Here is a 17,103-nt window from a genome sequence, read left to right on the forward strand (position 1 = left end):
TCTCAGAATGGCAGCGGTTAGTGCGCGGACTGCGCCATCCCCTCCTCCCCCAGGACACCCCTCTTCTTACCTTCCTCCAAGGTCCCTACTGCCAGGCCTTCCCTGGGTTCTCCCTGGGCAGGTGAGGGCAGGGAGGGCAGGGGCTAGGAGCCCCTGGATGTACGGAAGCCCCGTCCCCACACCTCCCCCCCCACCCCCAGCTTGTGACAGAAAGCACTTCTAACAGAATTCACAGCCTCCAGGCTCCAGGCTTGATGCTCCACACAACTACCTCCTTTAGCCCTTAGGAACCCCAGGAAGTAGGCGCTACTATTGCCTCCATTTTACAGATGAGGAAACTGTCACTCAGCAAGTTTGTTTTTTTCCAAACCTTCCCAGCTGGGCGCAGAGCAACCAGACTTAGAAATTGGGTCTGTCTCCCCCAGAACCTGTGCTGAAAACTGCAGTGTCCATCGTCTGATCCTGATTCTGTCTGGCTCCTACCCTCGCCCTGGGCAGTGGGTGGCTGAGCTGGTGGGAAGGGCTCTGGGTGCAGTTCTTGCCTGTAACTTAGCTTGAGACCCTGGACAGAAGACCTCAATGCTGTGTGCCTCAGCTTCCTGTAAACAAAAGGGATGGGTCTGCCCCCCAGGGGGCTGCCAGGATCAGATGACAGGACATGCAGACGGGGGGACAGTCCACAGCAAAAGGGCACCCCCCCCACCATGTGCTCTCACCTACAGGTGAGGAGGCTGAGTCCCCTGGGAGCCTGAGGCCTTGATGACCCTCCTTCACCCACAGGACCAACAGACCCCAGAGGCTGGATGGGGGCTGGAGACCTTCTGCCTGACCTGGGTGAGTGGAGGCCTGGGGCAGGGACTGCCAGGAGGTCTGTAGGGTCACAATAGGTTCACTCACCCATTCATTCAACATCCCTCTGCCCTGGCTCTGCCAATGGCACCAGGATTGCATCTGAATTCCCCACTAGGCTCAGGTAGCCCTGAAGACCCTGGTCCTCCCCAAGGCTCTGACTTCTGCTGCCCACCGCCTGTGCCACCTCCCCCCAACCCTGTCCCACCTGCCTCAGGGCCTTTGCACTTGCCCCTGAAGCTCCACATGGCGGGCTCCTTCCGCTCACAGCCAGCTAAGCAACCCCTGCCTCTCACTTCACCGAGTAGCCCTCACTGCTCCCAGGAATGGTCTTTCTCACATGTGCTCTGTCTCTGCCCACCAGGCCGCCAGCCCCAGGACGGCAGGGACCACTTGTCTCTGCTCACTCTGAGCCCACCGAGGTGCCAGTGAGTGAAGAGAGCTCTGGGCGGCGGCGTCCTAGCTTAGAGGTCGGAACGTTTCCCAGACGGGGAAGAGGAGGTCACAGGGAGAGACGTGGTGGGTGAAGGCGGGGGCCTGGCCCCCGGACCCGGCTAGAGCTCGGAGCACTCGAGCGCCGGTGCCAGTCCACGTCCTCCGTCCGAGGTTCTGGCCCCGGCCCCCGCGTCCTTGAGGGCCCCTGGGGTCCCCCCGTCCAAACCCCCGCCCCAGGCCCGCAGCGGGCGCGGGCCGCCAGGGGGCGCTGTCGGGGCGCACGGCCCACCTGGCGCCCGGGCGGCGAGCGAGCGCGGCCAGGCGGCCGGGAACTTTTCTCCTCGCGCTCTCGCCGCCCTCTCCCCCCGCGCACCGCCCGCCGCCCGCTCTTCCTGCGCGGAGGGAACCGCATTTCCCCGCGGCTCTGCGACGCCAGCAGGCCCGGAGGTGCGCGGCCAGGGCCTGGTCCCTGCGCCCCGGGCGCCGCCCCCGCCCGCGGCTGCGCTCGGAAGGCGAGGCGCGGAGCGAGGTGCGGCCGGGCGAGAGCGCGCCGAGCAGGCCGCCCAGTCCGCCGCCCGAGCGCCGGCGCGAGGAGGGGGCGCCGCGGCCCACCCTCCTTCCTGCCTGGCCGCGGGTCGGCCGGGCCGCCGCGCCCCGACCCCTATGGCCTCCCGGACCTCCGGGCCGCGAAGTCGCAGCGCCAGACCCCGGGCCCCCGAGTGAGCGCGCGCCGAGGTGAGCACCGAGGGCCGGGGCGGGGGCGCGGGGGCCGCGGGGAAGTAGCTTTGTGTGCGGGGGGCGCGAGGTCACCGGATGGCAGTCTGAGGAGCTGCGGCGGGGTGGGGGCGCCCCGCGCCGTGGGACGAGGGCCGGGGCTGGTGCGAGGCGGGGGCGCGAGGACCGAGGGTCGCGCGTGCGAGGGCTGTGCGCGTGCTTGTCCCCTGGGGTACCCCGAGCGGGGGGTAGGGACTGGGGCATTCGCGCCGCGCCGGGACCGGAGGCGAGCTTTGTGAGGGCGTCCGGGTGGGGGGCGGGGAGCCGACTTCTCTGGGGGCCTCTGGGCCTATCGGGGCCCTGGCGTGGGAGCCGGGGCAGCGAGGGCCGTGATGGGGAGGGGCGGTGTGTGAGGCCCTCGGCGGAGCCCCGACCCGTGCTCCGACGCGGGCAGGGGCACCCGGGCCTGTGCGCAGGCCGCGCGACCGGGCAGGAAGCGGCCCGGGAGGCCGGGGAGCTCCGTCTCGGCCAGGCCTGGGGCGCAGGGGCCTTTCGGGGTGACGTCACGGTGGGGGCTCCGGCCACGCGAGTCCCCGGACGGACGGCGGCGCACCACCGGCCAGGTCGTTGGGCCGGCGCCTGGGAGACAGGAGACCCGGAGGAGGACGCGAGGGCCAGGCGCAAGGAGGCGTCGCCAAGTGTGGCGGGGGCGAGGGGGTGGCAGGACGCGGGGGTGACTTTGGAGCTTTGGTTGCTGGGGGCCGCCCAGGAGGGGCGGAGGGGAAGCGAAACACCACGCAGGCCCGAGGCCGTGGCGGCCCCAGCTTCCTGGGGCGCCCTTTTTCCCAGCGAGCGATTTCCCCTCCTGGGCTCTGGGTCGTCCTCAAATCCACGCCCGGAGCCGGAGCGCGGCCCGAGTCGTGCCCTGATCCGGGGAGCCCCCGAGAGGGGCGGCGCTGGGGCTCTGGCCCTGAATGAAGACGCTATCCGGAGTAACAATGCGCTTCTGGGGGGCTGGGGGAGGGGAAGCAGCACGCCTGAATGGCGACCCGGGCCTGGGCTTCCCAGGGTTTCCGCAGGCTCTGATCTGGGACCCACGCGGGACCCGCACGGTTCCCTCCACCCGCTCAACCCCCTGCCATTTGTCTTCCAACGCAGTGGCGTGTGGAGGATTCAAGGGCATTACATCTGGTTGCAATCCAGTTTCATGCCGCTGCTGGGCTGTTAAGACCTCGAGCTGACGTCAAAGCAGGGGAATTACTTCTTTTTATTTTATCTTTTTTTAGTTGTCTGCTGCCCTGGGAAGGGAGGCGGGGTGAGTTAGGCGAGCTCTGATGTGGAGGCGCCAGCGCCCTGGGAGCCTCGGGCTGGGGGCTCTGCTTCTCTGCCCGCACCAGATCCTCCATGCAGACCGACTCTGCCTGGGGTCAGGCCCACCCTGGGTGGGAGCGGCCCTCGCTGCAGATTCAGTGGAGGCCCCTCCCGACTGACCACACGGCTGCGTTTCCAGAGGCTTCCCTGGGACGTGGCCTCGCATCTGGAAACTGGAAAGGGATCTTTTAGTTTCCCACCCCGCCCCCCCACAGGAGCATCCAGGAGCGAGTCTTTAGGAGCAGTGGCCTTTTGGGTGACCCGGAGGGAGTGGACACAGACATTGTGGTTTGGGGGAGCCCCTCACAGTCAGAACCCTTGGTTCCAGGATTGTGTGTCTGCGGGTGATCCAGAGAGGGCTGAGTGTGACCTTTCCAATAGCCAGGCGCCCCGGCAGCTTCCTAAACACAGGGAGGTCACCCATTCTCCCACTTTGGACCAGGAGGCCTGTGCAGCAGGGCCCAGGCTGATTCCTCAGGCTCTTGGGTCTGGACTTCGGGTTCCAAGACCTCACCTGTGACCTGAAGTAAGAAACACATTTCAGGTCCCAGCTTCATTCATGCCCACTATGTGTAACTGAAACGAAAGTTGAGTGAAATAGCTCTTTCCTCTGTTTTGTGCCCTGGTCTGATATATTCTGTTCTAGTCTATTTGATTTTTTTTTTTTAATTGCATTCTGTGACTCCTGAATTGATGTCACGATCCACTAATGGGTCATACCCAGAGTTTGAAAAAACAGGCCTAGAAAATGAGTCTGCTTTCTAGTCATTCAACAAACATGAATTGAGGCCCTGACAGTGTCTCTCTTTTTGAATTACTCAGGTGACACATGGATTTGTTCTCATTGTGAAAAATGCAAATAATCCAGAGGTATACAGGGTAGAAGTGCCCCCAGTAACCCCAGTTAGCACTTTGAATGTGGTTTGCTGTTCACTTGTGCATACACGTCTCACACACACAAACACAGAGCTTCCTCTTACCCCGCTCTGGACCACGCCTCGCCTTGTGCTCTTCTCAGCTCCCCTTTCCCTTCCTGGGGTCATGCGGGGGTCATGGCGGGGGGAGCTCCAGGGGAAGGTGTTGGGTGATTCCTGGCTTTACCACGTATTAAATGGGTTATTTATCTCTGTACCTCAGTGTCCCCATCTGTACAAAAAAGCTAATAACAGTTCCAGCCTCACTGGATTATGGTGAAGCTTTAATGAGTCCACGCAACCCATGAATCTGAGAACAGTGTCTCTCCCAATAAATGCCAGCTGGCCTTGACACCGTTATTGTCACTGCTGCCTTTCTGTGGCCATCTGTGTTTGTACCTCATGCTTTAATAGTCACATGTGGCTGTGTGTGGATGTCTCTCCCCGCCCCCCCCCCCCCAACATGTGGTTCAGCAGGCAGGACCAGGTGGAGCCCTGCAGGTTGGCAGTGTTCCCATGGGAGAGGCACCTGGGCTCTCGGGCCCACCAGGTATTTCCCAGGGCCCACTATTTCGAAGTCCTGTGCTTAATACTGGACAAGGCAATGGCACCCCACTCCATTACTCTTGCCTGGAAAATCCCATGGACAGAGGAGCCTGGTGGGCTGCAGTCCATGGGGTCGCTAAGAGTCGGACACGACTGAGCGACTTCACTTTCGCTTTTCACTTTCATGCATTGGAGAAGGAAATGGCAACCCACTCCAGTGTTCTTGCCTGGAGAATCCCAGGAACGGGGGAGCCTGGTGGGCTGCCGTCTATGGGGTCGCACAGAGTCGACTTAGCAGCAGCAGCAGTGCTTAATACACCTGCCTGCAAGGTCACAGCCCAGGGGTGGGACCCACATGGTACCCAAAGGGACAAGTGGGAGCTCCTGCCAGGTCTTGGGGGGAAGCAGGGCCTCCTATGGAAGAGCTGGCAGGTGTGCTGGGGACAATGAGAGAAGCAGCATCTTTGGCGGGACTTGTTCCTGCGAAGAGAGGCAGATGGGGACCACATGAGTCAGTTTCAGGATGGGGGATGGGTAGCCTGAGCATGAAGTCCAGAGGTGAGAGTGTCTTCACTTGACCAGAGGTGGAGGGCTTTGTGGAGGTGAAGCTTCATGGCCAAGGGGACTTGGAGCTCAGGTAGGTGGGGAGGGGGGCGATCCTGGCGGTGGGAACATACCAGTGGTTCTTTGGTGGCTGCAGCAGATGGAGCCTGTGTCCTGTGGCCAAGAGGGAGGACTTGGTTCATAAAGGCTGTGACGGGAGAGGCTAGCTTTTGCCCGGCCTCTTCATGGGCCTCCCTGCCTCCATCCTGCCCCCTTCCGTGTGGGCCCCACTACAGGGTGACCTTTCTCCATCACGGCAGTGTCGCCCTGGGATTCCTGTTGCCTCTGAATAAAGGTCTGCTCAGGAGCCCTTCCCAGGTGGGGGCCTCTCCCGTCCTTCGCAAGCTCTGCCCCTTCCCCTTCTGCTGCAGCAGACCCCCGCCCCCCTGGAGACAGCCCTGACATTGCTGCCTCTGTGCTGCATTGGCCCCAGCTGTTCCTTCCACCTGGGCTTCCCTGCACCTTTCTCCCTGCCTCCCGGGACCAAAACAGACGTCCTGTCTCCTGCTCTGACCTCCACGGCAGAACTGAGTCATCCCCCTTTGTCTACAGCTGAAGCATAGCGTTCATCACGGAATTAGCGGTAATTCTGTCGGTGTCTGTCCTCCCCAGGAGGCTGGGGCATCGAGGCCCAGGGCTTGGCCGCCTCCTCTCTGCAGCCCCATCAGCTCCACGGGCAAGGCGGGGGAGCACAAAGCACTCAGAAGCCTTCCCAGCAGGAAGGGGTGGGCGAGAAGGTGAGCTGGGGGGGCACAGTGTTGTTTTGGGGGTCCTATTGGGATCTTGGGGGCTCTCAGGGTGCTGGTCAAAGGATTCTGTTTGTCAGACCATAGAGGAAACAAATGAGGGGCCCCACTGCTCCCTGGGAGGGGGGATAAGGCGGGTGGGAAGAACTGGCTCATCCTGTTTCCCTGGGGACTGAGGCAGAGCGTGCCCTGTGCCTGGGTGGGTCACCGGGATCCGAGACTGGAATGTGACACCAGGGTGGGTGCCAGTGGCCGGAGGCGCAGACGGCTAGGCTGCCAGCGGAAAGCTTTTGCTCTGCTGGTTCTCGAATCCGTGTGAAGAGTGTGTGTAGGGGGGTGGTGGAGGGGGAGGAAAGAGCAACGTGGGAAAGGGCACTTGGTCAAGAGGGACAGGAGGATGGGCCAGGAGCACCAGGGCTCCCATGGGACCAGCCGACCATCACTCACCCAGCAGACACCCCCTCCCTGCCAAGTCCCCCCCTCTTGGCCCTGGGCTTGCAGGGCTCAGAGCTGAGAGGCTCCAGGCTGGTGGACAGCGGTCATACAGTTACTGTGTGGTGACTGGGCTCAGGAAGGGGGTCCAGGGAGCTGGGAGGGGAGCAGATGCAGTGGGGCAGGGCAAGGCAGGGTTGGGGGGAGGCGGAGGGGGTCAGTGGGGGGGCTGGGGCCGCTCTGGGCCAGAATGGGCCCCAGACAGGGGTCCCACATGAGGTGTACAGACTCTGTCATACTTGGTCCCCTCCCTGGAGACCATGCCTCGGTCTGGTCTGGTCCAGTCGGGGCATCACGGCTGAGCAGTGGCACAGCCCTGGGTTTGGAGTCAGGACAGGGTTTGAGTTCCAGCTGCTGCTGCAGGAAAGTCACCCCCACCCCCCAGCACATTTCCCCTCCTGTCTGAACTCTGCATGCAGCGTGTTCTGTCGTCTGGAAAGCCCAGGGTCAAGTCCAGGCGCGGCCGTCCTGCCGGGGGCTCCGCCCCACGTTCACATGGGCGCAGTCCCCGGCCCCGGGAGCCTACTGTGCGGAGAGTCAAGTCATTATTCCTCCCGCTGAAGGACTTTGTGGGAAGAGGTCGCTGTGACTGCTCCAGTCCTGCCTTGACGTGGGCCGAAACTGAGAGTTTGGTGCCTGTTTCTTCCCCAGCCAGGTAGAGGTGGATGGATCGCATGGATCTTGGTCACCTGGTGGGGCAGGTGAGAATTAGTTTTCCGGCCAGAATTTCTGCTTGCAAAGGGGCTTGGCCCTGGTGCTGTGGGGTGGACTCAGGTGGCAGCATAACCACAGACTCATTCATTTCTTCGTGCATTTGTTCCTAAATCACATAGTGAGTACCTCACTCAGACCAGAGTGTGGGGAACACGACTGTCAACACAAGACACTTGTAATACGGCAGTGCGGATAAGCACCTGCTTTTCGGAGTTCAGCGTCTCGGGTTCACATCATGGCCCTGCTGCTTACTGTTTCTTTGCTCATCAGTGACATGGGACGGGGGATTGGGGGTATGTCAGCACTCCCCTCATGGGTTTGTTGGGAGAATTAGTGAGTTGATGCAGGTAAAATTCTTCAGACAGAGCCTGTTTTAATGCATAGAAATACATAGAAGGTGCTAGAAGATGGTTCATTTTTATTCTTGCCCTGAAGAATCTCGGCACCCACTCCCTGCTGAGGGAGGGCAGTGCAGCCAGGGCTTTTCTGTGAGGCCTGACACCCAGGAAGCAGGTGGTGGCCCTCCGAACTCCTGGCCGCAAGCCCCCACCCAGGCAAGCCATAGCCTCCGGGGTCGAACCTTCCAAGGAGCCCTGGGGACAGGTGTCTACTTCAGGAGCCCAGTGGGTGAGGCCTGTCCGCCTGGGAAGGTGTAACCCTGCCTGGCACCAGGTGGGCTTCAGACTTCAAAAAGTAACTTCAGTATCAAGAATTGAAGCTGAGGGACTTCCCTGGTGGCCCAGTGGTGAAGAGCCGCCTTGCCATGCAGGGAACTCGGGTTGGATCCCTGGTTGGGGACCTGAACTCCCACATGCTTTGGAGTAACTAAGCCGCCTGCCACAATGAAAGATCCCACGTGACAAGGGAGACCCCACGAGCTGCAGACCAACACAGGCAAGTAAATTAAAAAGAGAACTGAAGCTGAGAGAATTTTCCAATTGACACCTTCAATTGACGGAGGCCACCAGACCACCTCTGGATGTTCTTAGGCAGGTTCCTCCAGCTCTCTGAGCCTCTCTTTCCTCATATATCAGGTATCAGAAATGACAGCACAAATTTCATAGTTTATTTTCTAAGAGGACTGAATGAGAGGATGCCTGCAAAACACTTGGCTACGGTTGGCACATAGCAAAATGCTTAATAAATGTTGCCTATTAGTGATAATAGTCCTCAGAATATGTCAGTTAAAAACCACCTGAGGGCCTTGCCTGGTGGTCCAGTGGCTGGGGCTCTGAGCTTCCAATGTAGGGGGCCTGGGTTCGATCCCTGGTCAGGGAACTAGATCCCACATGCCACAAATGAAGATCCTGTATGCTGTCTTGAAGAGAGGAGATCCCATGTGCCACAGCCAAGACCCAGCTCAGCCAAATAAATAAATATTAACAAAACAAAACACTTGAAAGATTTCTTCTTGGGGGCCACAGCTCCTTAGAGATGTGAAGTTGTAAGCCTCTCACTAGCATGGGACAAAGAATTGTTACAATGAGGCAGAGACTCCCAGGCCCTGATACATTTAGTTGCTGAAGCACAGTCACACAGGAGCCCAGGGCAGGGTGCTGAAGTGGGAACAGAGTTGGCTTTTACTCAGGTGCTCTTTGATGCTTTGAGAGTTATTCCTGCAGCAAATGGTAACCGTGGATCAGCACTGATACACAGCTGAGGTCAAGTGGGCCTGTCTTCTGGAAGCTTCTGATATGATGGGAAATGAAATTTGCATGTGATGACGCTAAGAGGTTGGAGAAGGACATGGCAACCCACTCCAGTATTCCTGCCTGGAGAATCCCATAGACAGAGGAGCTGGTGGGCTACAGTCCGTGGAATCTCAGAGAGTCGGTCATGACTGAAGTGACTTTACACGCATGCATCCATGATAAGAGGTAAAATAAAAATCACCTGTTCTGTTGGTGGGTGGTGGGGTAGGGAGAGTTGTGTATTTGCTCATTTGGGGGCGGGCAGAGGTTGGGATGCAGGCCTCGGAGCAGTGGTTCTCAACTGGGAGTGATTTCGTCCCTCGGGCAGCCTGGGGCCCTGTCTGTAGATGTTTTTTGTTGTTTCCACTGGGGGAGGGGGTGCTGACATCTAGTAGGTTGAGGCCCGGGACATTGCTCAACATCCTGGGATGCACAGGACACACCCCCACAAGTTACCTGGCCCCAAACATCAGCATGCTGAGGGGTTTGGGTAGCCTTGTTCTGGAGCCACATGACGACATGGCTATGCCCCTGCCTTTGTGAAGCCCTTAGTCTGGTAGGTGAGCAGACCTCAAAGACGTGACTGTGTGGATGTAGGTTCATTCACCTGTAAGCCTGCTGCAGCTAAGAAGGCGCACCTTGCAGGGGAGGCCTTGGAGGAGGGCATCCAGGCAGAGGTGGGGGTGGAGGGGTGCAGTCCCAGAAAAGGCTCAGAAGCAGAAAGGCAGAGAGGTGTGTGGTAGAAGGGGCAGATGCCTGGTGTGTGTCTGGGGCAACAGCAGACAATGACCCAGCCTCAAGACCAGGGACCTCTCTGCTTTGCTTGGTTTGAGGCAACTGCATCTCCCAGCATGCTGTGCTCCAGGGCACTGGGGTGGGGGGGTGCCCTGCGGAGGCGTGGTGGGTTGGTGGGAGGGAACTGCTGCCCTCCAGAGAGGTCCCAGCTCTGCCCCTTCCCTCATTTGCATCTGATAGATGGGAAAGAGAACTAGGAAAAAAAAAGAAGAGGAAGAACAATATTTTCATTTCAAACACAGGGATGAGGGAAATGGGAAGGAATCTGGTTTAGGACACCTTTGAGAGGAGCACAGAAAATCCCCACTGTGGCCCGAAATAGCACGAAAAACAGACGTTTGGCCAGATCACACTTAATTGAGTGGCTCTCTTTTCTCGAGTCCAGCAGGATGTGGACGGTGCTGGCTTTGTTCCCTTGGGATGACAGTGACCCCCGGGGCCCCCCGTGCTGGCTACTTAAACAGAGGCCCTGCTCTCCCAGGCAGGACAGGAGCCCGGGGAGCTCAACCTGAGCATTGCAGAGGGCCAGAGATGGTGACTGGGGGGATGCCCGGCAGCAGGGCCAGGTGGGTGAAAGCGGAGGTAGGAGAGACCTGGTTCCTCTAATAAGTGGATGCCTGGCTCTTTGGCTGCCGAGAGGGATCATGGAGAAAAGCCATCATTTAATGAGTGCCTGCTATTGTGCTCAGCACCGGGTGGTCTTCTCTAAGCCTTATTAACCAACTCCTATGGATCAAGGAAACTGAAGCTCAGAGAGGTTAAGTGACCTGCGTGAGGTCACACAGCAACCAAGTGCAGACCTGAGATTGGAAACCACAATCTGTTGGGCTCCAAAGCCGGGCCCTGCTTGTTCCTCATTCATCTCCTGGTGGTCACTCATCCATTCAGCAGATAATTTCTGTGAAATAATACTGTGACCTGGTGGGGTTTTTTTTTTTAGGCCTTGAAGTCAGAAGTGGGCTTGAATTCTGACTAGAGCAGTTTCAGTCTCTGTAGCTTTCTCAATCAGCCTGCTTTCATCTGTCAAGTGGGCACAACCACACCTGTGTCCTGGAGTTGCTTTTAAGGGTTAAACTGCATGAAAGGGGACAGGAAGGGGAAGAGAGAGGCCCAGAGAGGTTAGGACCTGCCCTAGGCCACCCAGTGTGACAGGGTGCAGTGAAAGAACCCTGGGTAGAAGGAACCAGGCGGGATTGTGGTATCTCTGTGCAGTATCAGTGTTGGGTTTCATTATTTGAATGGGGAGAGAGGGCAGCCCCCGCTCTGCAGGTAGAGAAGGTGGTGTGGAATGCGGGTGTTTATTTTTCTGTGTCTGTGAAAGCCCTGTTTCAGCTCAGGCTGATAGGGTGTCCCAAGACACTGCAGAGAGTGCCTGCCATGGAGACAGATCTGCCCACGTGCTTGCCTAGCGTGGGCACTGAGAGGGTACCTCCCAAGCCAGGCTCCCAGTGCAGCCTGTAACCCTTCATCCTAGAGCCTGGTGAGCCTGGGTACCCTCAGAAAGAGCAAGGGTGGGTGATGGCCTTGAACCTGGGGTGTCCCTCCGCCTCCTAGAATTTGCCATCCTGGCCCCATTCATCTCCTTATCTTCTGGCAGCCCCCTTGAGTTGCTGGGAGGGAAGTCAGGGGCAGCCTTCCTGATTGACAAAACAAGCCTTGCTCACAAAAGGGAGATTGGCAGGACTGCTCTGGCTCCCCTCCCCCGTCCCAGCCTCTGGCTGCAGGCATCTCTCCTGCTTTGCCCAGGAGGCACCCCAAAATTCTGAGAGGTAGTGAGGGGGCTACAAAGCCATCAGACTGCTCTGGCTGGGTACCCCCAGCACCAAGAAGGTGGATTCTAGGGAGGATGACTGGCCCCTCCTTCCTTTCAGGAGTCTGGGAAGGCTTTCTGAAGAGGAAGCCAGGCCGGCAGGTAGCAGAGAAAGACATCGGATCCAGGGGGAGCAGCCGAGAAAGCAAACAAACAGGGCTTTGTGTGGTTGCAGATTGGCGGCTCAGAAGGGAAGCCGGCTGGTGGGAGGGGAAGGAGGAGGGGGGAGGAGGGGACTGCAGGCCAGGCCAGTGCTCTGGGCAGAGATAGGCGGCTGGACCAGCCCAGGCTGGGCGGCCAGGGAGCAGGGAGTGCCACTGTATGTGGACAGGCTTCTGGAGTCAGCCTGGCTGTGTCCCAGCCCTGCCACTTCACTCCTTAACAGATCTGGGCTTGTTTGCCCACCTACTGGGGCAGAGTCACTCACACAGGACTGGGGAGATAGTCATCCGGCCCGACTGGCCTGGCCCGTCGTGTGAACCCCCACCCTACAGGGATACAGGCCAAGAAAGGATCAGGGTCTGCCTGGCGGGCTGCCAGCTTGGCTGGGTCTCCTGAGAGGACACTGAGGGGGCCTGGAGGGCAGCGGAGCAAAGGGGTTCGCACTGCTCAGTAACAGATGCCTGGCATGTGGGTGGACAGAGGCTGGCATCTCGGGTCCTAGGCCCTGGAGCCCAGCATCCCCTGCGCTGGTGGAGGGGCCATCTCGGGGGCAAATCCTGGACCCTAACAGGGCAGCCCGGGCTGGCCCGCCTGTCCAGGCGCGCGCAGCCCCGCCTCAGGGAGGGCTTGGTAGGAGCCGGCAGGCCAGACACAGAGGCAGCTGCATTACCGCCTCGGGGGCCATTTCCTCTCCTCCCCGACTTCGGGAGGGCAAACGCCCGCGCTTCCTGGCTTCCCTTCGCTCCCAGCGGCGCCCTCAAAGCGGCCACGCTGGGGCCTCGGCGCATCGGGCCGGACGAGCCCAGCCAGGGCCGCGACCGCGACTCCGGAGGCCCGGGCGCGGGGAGGGGCGGGGTGGCCGCTGCGTCGCCATGGCAGCGCCCATCCCGGCGTGCCCCGCGCAGTCGCGGGGTGGGGATTCGAGGCCCCGCCCCTCGTCTCGGTAGACCGCGACTTCCGGGAACCGGGGCTGTGGGCGTGGCTCAGGCCCCGCCCCTCACGGCCCCTGGCTTCCGGGAACCGGGGCGCGGGGCGGGGCTTCCGGACGGGCTGGCGTACGCCGGGTTCTAGTCCCGGACCGGGTCGGTTGCCTTGCGTCCCGTACTCCCCTACGGCCCTGGCCCTGGCTCTGCCCTTCCTTCGCCAGCTGCCTCCCTTGCTTGATGCCCTTTCGGGCCTCGCGCCTTCGGTGTTCCGCCGGTCACTCCCGGGCCTTCCCCCCGTCTCCCCCCTGGCACTCGGCTGACCTCTGCTCGCCCGCACATGGCCTGGGCAGGCCGCTGAAGGGTGCAGTCTTGGGCCTTGGAAAAAGTGTCCTGGGCAGAGGCAGCTGTCCTTGGCCTTTCGAGAACTCGCACTGGGAGGGGGAGAATGGACTTCAGCGGCCGCGGGAGGGACTTGATGTGGAAAATAACTTATCAGGCCTGAGCATTTTGTTTTTTTTTTAAATAAAATCAGGTTATAAAGGGCTTCCCTGATGGCTCAGACTGTAAAGAATTTGCCTGCAATGTGGGAGACCCGGATTCAATCCCTGGGTTGGGAAGATCCCCTGGAGAAGGAAATGGCAACCCATTCCAATATTTTTGCACGGAGAATTCCATGGACAGAGAAGCCTGGGGCGCTACAGTCCATGGGGATCACAAAGAGTCGGAGAGGAATGAGCAACTAACACTTTCACCAGGTTATAACCACGTTGATTTTAGAAAAACCTGAAAGTGCCAGATGACAAGCAAAAACCTCTTATAATTCCACCCCCAGAACATAATCATTGTCAGCATTTTTTCTCTAGACATACAGTAAACAACACAATATATGTAATAAATATAGAATATGGAGTCATGCTGTATATTTGGTTTTGTAAGGCCCTTGTGTTTTAATAGCTTTCTCCCCCACTACAGAAAGAGTAGTGATTATAGACTTCTGGAAAGTAAGGCAAATGTAAAGGAAAGCAGTTCACCCAAACTCCCAGGCCCCAAATGCAGCCTCATTTCACTCTTCTCTGCCCTGTCCTGGGGTCTTTTGTTAAAGGGTGCCGCCTTCTTCCTCTGTGAGCCATCTGATGTCCTGCTTCTCTCCCTTCCTGTGTGAAGCCTGCTTTTCTCTGAGTCTGTGAGTCTAGAGAGAACTGGAACTGGATCTCGGGAGCTTCAGAGAGGAGTCAGACTGGGTGGCTGCTTCCTGACTTGGTTGGACCTCTCTCCATCTTGGCTGGACCCCAGGAACCCTTGCCCTGGCTCTTCAATCGCAGTCTGGTCAGGGGCCACCGAGCCCAGCCAGTGCCACCCAGCCTGTGCAGAGCTGTTGAAGACTTGTTGCCCCTGAGGAGACCAGGCTCCAGCAGCAAGGCCACACCGAGGTCCCAGACCTCAGTCACATCCGGGTCCCCCTTGCCCAGCCACGTGCAGACTTAGCCTGTGATTGGCCCTGTGGCCCCCTTCTGCTCCCTCTCTATGTCCTAGGAGCAGGTTTCTGCTGCCCTGGGCTGCTTGGCCTCCCCTTACGGGCCTGTAGGCCTGGCACCAGGCGCAGCCTCCCTCAGCTCAGCTGCCTCTTAAACTCCAAGCTGCCCTGGCCCTACCCATCTCCGCTGCCAGGCCTTCTTTCTTCATTCCTAAGCAGTTCAGTTCTGACACATCCCAGCCTTGAGTGAAACAGACCTTGGAAAATCAGAGCTGCCAAGGATGGACCGGCATTTAAAAGGCATCCAAGACTTGAGGGGAAGGCGGAAGAGGGGAGAGAGCGCAGGGCCCTGTCCCTGGGCAGCAGCTGGATTTAGTGGATGGAAAATCACAGAACGCACCCTTCCCTGGGAAGAGCACCCTGGGAAGAGGGGGGCAGGTGGGGTATCAGGCATCATGCCCCACTGGCCACCACCCGCAGTCACCACCACATGCTCCCAAAGTGAAAAGATGTGTGAGGGCTGTTGGGAGCCTGCAGCTGGCGGCCTTGTAAATTGTGTTCTCTTAGCAGGTTTATTCGTTTATGAAATATTGAAGCCCCATTTCGCTTTACCTGTAGTAGGGAGGCAGCCAGGTTGGGGCTGAGATTAATGCTCTGAACATGACTTATTTATCTGGAGCCGCTCTTCTGGGCTGGGTGCTGCCTGCCATGTGGAATGTAACCATGCGCCAGGATGAGTGTGTGTCTGTTTGTGTTCCTGGGCGTGGGGGGCTGTGTGTCTGTCCATCTTTGAGGGGGTTCCGTACTGGAGGGTGATGGTTCTCACATGCTTACTGTGTCCAGGTGTGTATATGAGTCTGTGTGTATAAGATGCTAAGAGTGTGCCTGTGTGTACAGTGCGGTGCCTGTGTGTGGCGGGGGAGGGGTTGGAGAACGAGTTGAGGGGTTTTGCGAGCAGGTTTGTGTGCTCATATCTGTGGTTGTGTCCGCAACGTGGGATTAGGGTTGGGGGGCAGATGTTCCTCTGTGTGTGTGTCTGCATTTGTGGTGGGGCCCCAGGTGTGCTGAGTGTGTGTCTGTTGTGTGCGAGCCCGTTTTGGTGCGCACGTGGCGTGGTGCAGGACTTTTGTGTCAAAGGCAGAGTCGGTGGCACTGACTGGGTTGTGGGCTGTCTGCTGCCCCAGCCGTGGCCTGGGAGGAATTGATGCCTGATGCACTTGTGTTCTGTGACCCTTGTGTGGCGGGGCCTCAGGCTCCGGGAAGGACTGGCATTGGGGACTGAAGAGACACTGGCAGCCCCTGGCACTCTTCCAGCAGAACTGAGCCTTCCTTGTCCTGTGACTCAGAGACCAGAAGGAACCCTGGGGTCAGGGTGGTCCAGGCCCACATCTCGTGGACGGGGACAGCCAAGGTCCAAGAGCACACAGCCTGTGATAGCCACGGCAGCCCTGATGCTGGGCGGGGCTCTGGCTGCAGTGCTCTGCTCAGGGCACCCCCCGACAGCCCCGTCACCTCATCTTCCTCTTTCGTGTCCTGGGGGTGGATTCCCAGCCATCCTCCTGTAGCACAGGGCAGGCAGGACTTGGTTGGCGGATACCAACTTGGTCGGCAAGTTGAGTCCTGCCCAGAGGCAGGCAGCAAGGACATCCAGGGACGTTGGGGGCACTCGGCTTGGGGCCCGAGTCCCAGGAGGGAGTCCCAGCTCTGGGGGTGGCATGGCGCCGGGGCCTCACCTCTGTCCTTTCCCAGCAGCAGCCCCTCACCCAGATGCGGCCCAGACATGGCCCATGGCATTTGGTTTTCCTCAGCCCATGACAGCCCTCAGCTCCCCCCACCTCGGCAGCTAATGCGTCTGTCACTACTTTCCTAATGAGGATGCCCGGGGCCCCCCTGGGAGCCATACCTTTGCAGGCCAGCCGGCAGCTGCGGGGGTGGGCTGGCCTCGGAGTCAAGCTGGGGAAGGGGGTGAGCCACTCTCTTGCTTGCAGCCCCCAGCCACGGGGGCCTCGAGGTCCGTCCAGGCCCTGAGACTGCTGTGTGGAGGTGGGAGGTCCTGGGGGGATTGGGGAGGCAGGAGCCCACCCCAGCACACATTTTTTTCCTTTGGCCCTGCGACTGTTTGTAATCACAGAGCTTCATTTGGCCTATAGACATGTTTGCAGGCCTACTGTGCGTGCGACCAGAATCCTCTGAGATCTGGGTGTTTCTGTGCCCCACCCTCTTGGAGCTGCCAAAAGCAGAAAAGACAGTAATCATATCAGCTGTTTGCGTCATTATGTGGCCTGTACAGGAATGGGAACACGCATTCATCAGGAGCCAAGGCAGACCCGGAGCAGTCTTGCAGAGTTCCTCAAACTAACGGAGGGCAGGGGTCCTGTGTGAGGGGGGCTGCTCGCCTCACCTGAGAGGCTCAGCCAGGACTTGAGGGAGTCAGGAGACCCACACTTGTGCTGTGGGCCCCAGGCCACCGCCCACCTCCTGTGGGCTCCATCACCTCTGGAACTCAGAAGGCAGGTCTCTTCTCTCCCAGTGCTCTTTGCCCTCCCCACCAGGGCCCTCAGGATATCTTAGCAGCAGCCTTGACTTTGGAATGCCAGAGGCACTGCCCCCGGGGGCCCAGGAGGCCCACCATTCCTTTCTTTGCTCTCACAGAGGCCACTGGGAGGGGTGGGGGGCGGGTACTGCAGGAGACTGGGAAGAGGTGAAGCCAGAGCATCAGGTCCCTCCCCGGCGGAGGGCGGCATCAGTTCACTTGTTCCCCTGCCTGCGACTGTGTCCTGGACACCTCTAATTGCCAGGCTCCCTGCTGTGCATTAGACCAGGTGCCACGATGCGTGTCATCCTGCCACATCTGGCTCCCA

The 17,103-nt window shown here is 59.4% G+C and overlaps 2 protein-coding genes across 2 annotated transcripts in view; both read left to right on the top strand.

The window, feature by feature from the left end:
• Window positions 1–17,103, top strand: part of RAI1 (retinoic acid induced 1) — a 108,222-nt gene that overhangs the window by 3,245 nt on the left and 87,874 nt on the right. Inside the window, exon 3 of the mRNA XM_044939148.2 lies at window positions 723–834. The gene's annotated coding sequence lies outside the window, so the exon portion shown is untranslated. The remainder of the gene's footprint in view (window positions 1–722; window positions 835–17,103) is intronic.
• Window positions 804–13,394, top strand: LOC123332456 (translation initiation factor IF-2). The gene is made up of 4 exons (XM_045164710.1): window positions 804–834; window positions 1,522–2,019; window positions 6,045–6,169; window positions 7,234–13,394. The coding sequence occupies exons 1-4, from the start codon at window positions 804–806 to the stop codon at window positions 7,327–7,329; spliced, it is 750 nt and encodes a 249-aa protein (XP_045020645.1). The 3' UTR covers window positions 7,330–13,394.

The sequence above is a fragment of the Bubalus bubalis genome, chromosome 3 (assembly GCF_019923935.1).
Source record: "Bubalus bubalis isolate 160015118507 breed Murrah chromosome 3, NDDB_SH_1, whole genome shotgun sequence".
In the NCBI taxonomy this organism is placed as follows: Eukaryota; Metazoa; Chordata; class Mammalia; order Artiodactyla; family Bovidae; genus Bubalus; species Bubalus bubalis.

Excerpts from the sequence above, each read along its gene's own strand:
- LOC123332456 (XM_045164710.1), top strand. The coding sequence starts at position 804 with ATGGGGGCTGGAGACCTTCTGCCTGACCTGG. Across the intron at positions 835-1,521 it reads AGACCTTCTGCCTGACCTGG|GCCCGCAGCGGGCGCGGGCC; the intron begins GTGAGTGGAGGC and ends CCCCCGCCCCAG. Across the intron at positions 2,020-6,044 it reads CCGAGTGAGCGCGCGCCGAG|GAGGCTGGGGCATCGAGGCC; the intron begins GTGAGCACCGAG and ends TGTCCTCCCCAG.